Here is a 3,670-nt window from a genome sequence, read left to right on the forward strand (position 1 = left end):
TAAGCATGTGTTTATTCCTTTATTATCTTGGTTCAAACAATAGTTTGTTATTACAGTGAAGTGGCAACAGTTGGCCTTGGTCTAAGCAGCTATCACAAGCTGCCCATCTAGACTACATCTAGACTGAACTCCCAGCTTGAGGGTGTTAAGGTGGTAAGCGATCCACTGACCCATTATGTGATGTTGCAGTGAATTTCACATCCTGGCTTTTCCCTCTAGATTTGGGGGAACAGCAGCAGCTTGGCGTCAATGGGGCATCATAATCACACGCAAGAAGGGCTCAAAAGCCCTGGTTACCCCACCAGGTGCCTGTCTGTTGAAGAGCTTTAGTTTAATCGAGGTGGACGAACATAGGCAATGGACCAGTAAGGGGCGAAGAGTGAGGGAGAATTGCAGTGGGTCAAAAGAGGATCAGGATAGGTCAGCAGGGGGTCAAAGGGAGGAGGAATGTCCTTGAGTCTCTCTTTTACTGCACATTTTCCATCATCTTGAGGAATTCTGAAAAAGAGTGACAAATCCATTGTGAAAATTATAATTTAAATCACGGTGATGTAATTCATGGTCAATAACAGGCCTAACATTCATTATCTAACACATTATCTAACTTCAAGCACCAGATGTCAGAGCAGCTCACAGATCATTGCATCTGTACATAGCCCACCTGTAAATAGCCTGTCCAACTACCTCATCCCCATACTGTATTTATTTATTTATTTTGCTCCTTTGCACCCCAGTATCTCTACTTGCACATTCATCTTCTGAACATCTATCACTCCAGTGTTTAATTGCTATATCGTAATTACCTGGCCACTATGGCCTATTTTATTGCCTTACATCCCTTATCTTACCTCATTTGCACACACTGTATATATACTTTTTTTCGATTGTGTTATTGACTGTATGTTTTGTTTATTCCATGTGTAACTCTGTGTTGTTGTATGTGTCGAACTGCTTTGCTTTATCTTGGCCAGGTCGCAGTTGTAAATGCGAACTTGTTCTCAACTAGCCTACCTGGTTAAATAAAGGTGAAATAAAGTAAATAAATAAAAATGAAAATGCTGGTCAATATGTTGGCTAATTGTCCAATCAGCATCACCATTATTATTATCAAAGGCATCGTGGCTTTGTCATACCATCAAAGTCCAGCATGCCATCAGCGTTCTTGTCTCCATCCTTCAGCAGCTCATCAATCTCCTCCTCTGAGATTTGCTCGCCTGTGCTGCGGATGATGATGGCGAACTCTTCTCTGTCGATGTAGCCGTCGGCATTCCTGCGTAAGCAACACACATTGGAGTTTAACAACCTGTCGACATATGAACACTGACTGTAATTATACACAAGGTAAACTGTAAAACGTAACCGCTAAAACAGGTGACATACTTGTCGAACACACGGAAACATTCCGCCAACTCTTCCTCAGACTTTCCGGCCTGGTCCTCCTTTAAGAGCCTCACCATCATGACCAAGAACTCCTCGAAGTCGATGGTGCCGCTACCTAAGGTGAAAGGTCCGATAGATTATGCATCAAGCTCGAACATAACAAGTAAGTACAACAATATGAAGAGGTATGTATCATGCTCAGGTCACCTGAGCATAACATGGGCATAAGTTACCCAAAAGTAGCCTAATTACGCGCCAAACTTCACACGTGCAATTTAAACTATATAGCTTACATACATTAATGTAGGTTAATATATAGTATATTTTAGACTCAGCCGTTGCTCACCATCCTCATCGACCTCCTCAATGATTTCATCCAACTCCTCTCTTGTCGGGTTCTGGCCCAACATCCTCATGACCTGACCCAACTCCTTGGTACTGATATCGCCGCCACCGTCGGTGTCGAACATGTCGAAGGCAGCCTTGAATTCTGGAATGATGATACGTATCGGAACACTAATTATTGTATTCATTAGACCTGACAGTTATTAATTAACATGGTTTTGCGATGGACCTACTCACCGTTAAGCATCTCCTCGCTCAAGAATGAGCGGGCCTCCTGTTGTGCATCAGTCTAGAGGAAAAACAGCGCCACATTTGTCAGGTCATACATAGTATTAGTGACAATTTCTCAAATGGTCAATTATATCTATATTTTTTGGGTGGGGCAACAGTGATGTTATCAGATGAGTGTATTTTTGTCGTATTGACATTCACAAAGGTATCCCCACAAAAGGGTTAGCCTTAGCCTATAGGCATACTGACAAATGTGCCATGCTATTTAAGGCTCAACACATTACCCCCCTGTATATGGCCATACGGATATACATTCCCGAAGGAATTTGTCGCCTTAACACAATCCGCACCCGGACAGCCTTGCTCTCGGACCTTTTAGGTTGTGTGACAGTCTGATACTCTACTCAACAAGCACCCTTAAACCCATAGCCTATCTAGCCTGCGGAACATGCATAACTTCCATAAAGTCATGCTCCAGAAATACTGCTATAAACACTCAATATTATTTGGTTAATTAAACAAGTTGGTGATTTGTATTCATCAAGATGAGATCCTGATAATCATGGTCTAAGGAAATGACTGCTGTTTTGATCGTTTTATACCTTACACTTTATGAAATAGTAAACATGACTGCAAGAGACAATACAGTGTCAAAATGATGGTCCAAAAAATGATTTCCAAATTAGGCTAATTAATCATCTTAATTGCCCATCCAAATGTAACTTGTAAATGTAACCCTATACAAACCCGCTGTTTACTATGCTTTTATTCATGTAATTGTGTGTTCAAATGATTGGTCTTACCATGGTTGCGAATGAGCTTTCCCCCAAATACCCACAGAAATAAATCCCAAAAGAGTGGTCAATCCGTGTGCACCCCTACAGAAAGATTAAACCTCAAATGAGAGTTCAGACACACTTTAAACGGGTCACTTAAGACACACCCCCGGGTGATCACAGGACTACAGATTTAGAATCTTGAACTTGCAGGGTTCTGAGGCCCCCAAAAGCCAATCGAAATCTGGAGTGGACAGTGATGGCCTTGAAGCTGCAAACATTTAATTGACGGGGTAAACGTAGCTATAAGAAAGTTTTCAGGTACATGTCACTATTGAAAGGCAACATTTGTCTTGTGATTGTAAGTGCAGCAGGTTTAAGGTACCTGCATGTAACAGTAGGTCTTGGTATTCCCTGTCAGACAATGTTTTTGCTCATCAACCTAAACAAATTCTGGTCTCTCTGGTCCCACTCTCAAAGTAACAACATTACGTCTTCTTTTGCACATTTCCAGAAGGGAACAAAGCCAGCCCTTTTAAGCAATATCTGAAAATAGTCCATTCTGAAACGTCATTTCTAAAACAACGTGTAGTTGGTCTTCAAGCATGCACTTGTGAGTTCAAGCAAATATGGGGATTGACAGTTTTCATACTGTAAACTAAAGGTAGGCCTCTGTATTGCTGATAAAGAAGGTTGGGCCCAGAGTGGATTGTGGCTGTGGGATGGCGTTTCATTCTGGGTGTGAAACCCTAACCCTGTGGAAAAGTGCTTGCAGAGCTGGAAGCTGGCTGTGCCCTGAATAGCAGATGATGTTTGGTTGTACGGGGAGCCCGCCTTTAATCACAGTATCATATCCAATTAACAGGCCATCCACTCAAGACATGACTCTCCTTGTATGGTGGAAGTTTCCTGCGTTTCCTGGGGTTGGATAGGGAGGA

The 3,670-nt window shown here is 42.1% G+C and overlaps 1 protein-coding gene across 1 annotated transcript; it reads right to left on the reverse strand.

The window, feature by feature from the left end:
- Window positions 1–3,086, reverse strand: LOC110532266 (troponin C, skeletal muscle). The gene is made up of 6 exons (XM_021616003.3): window positions 2,760–3,086; window positions 1,963–2,014; window positions 1,727–1,870; window positions 1,381–1,495; window positions 1,134–1,270; window positions 1–498 (listed from the first exon to the last, which is right to left on the reverse strand). The coding sequence occupies exons 1-6, from the start codon at window positions 2,760–2,762 to the stop codon at window positions 467–469; spliced, it is 483 nt and encodes a 160-aa protein (XP_021471678.1). The 5' UTR covers window positions 2,763–3,086; the 3' UTR covers window positions 1–466.
- Window positions 3,087–3,670: the final 584 nt, after the last annotated feature.

This window comes from Oncorhynchus mykiss, chromosome 9 (assembly GCF_057628025.1).
Source record: "Oncorhynchus mykiss isolate SJ-2025 chromosome 9, ASM5762802v1, whole genome shotgun sequence".
NCBI lineage: Eukaryota > Metazoa > Chordata > Actinopteri > Salmoniformes > Salmonidae > Oncorhynchus > Oncorhynchus mykiss.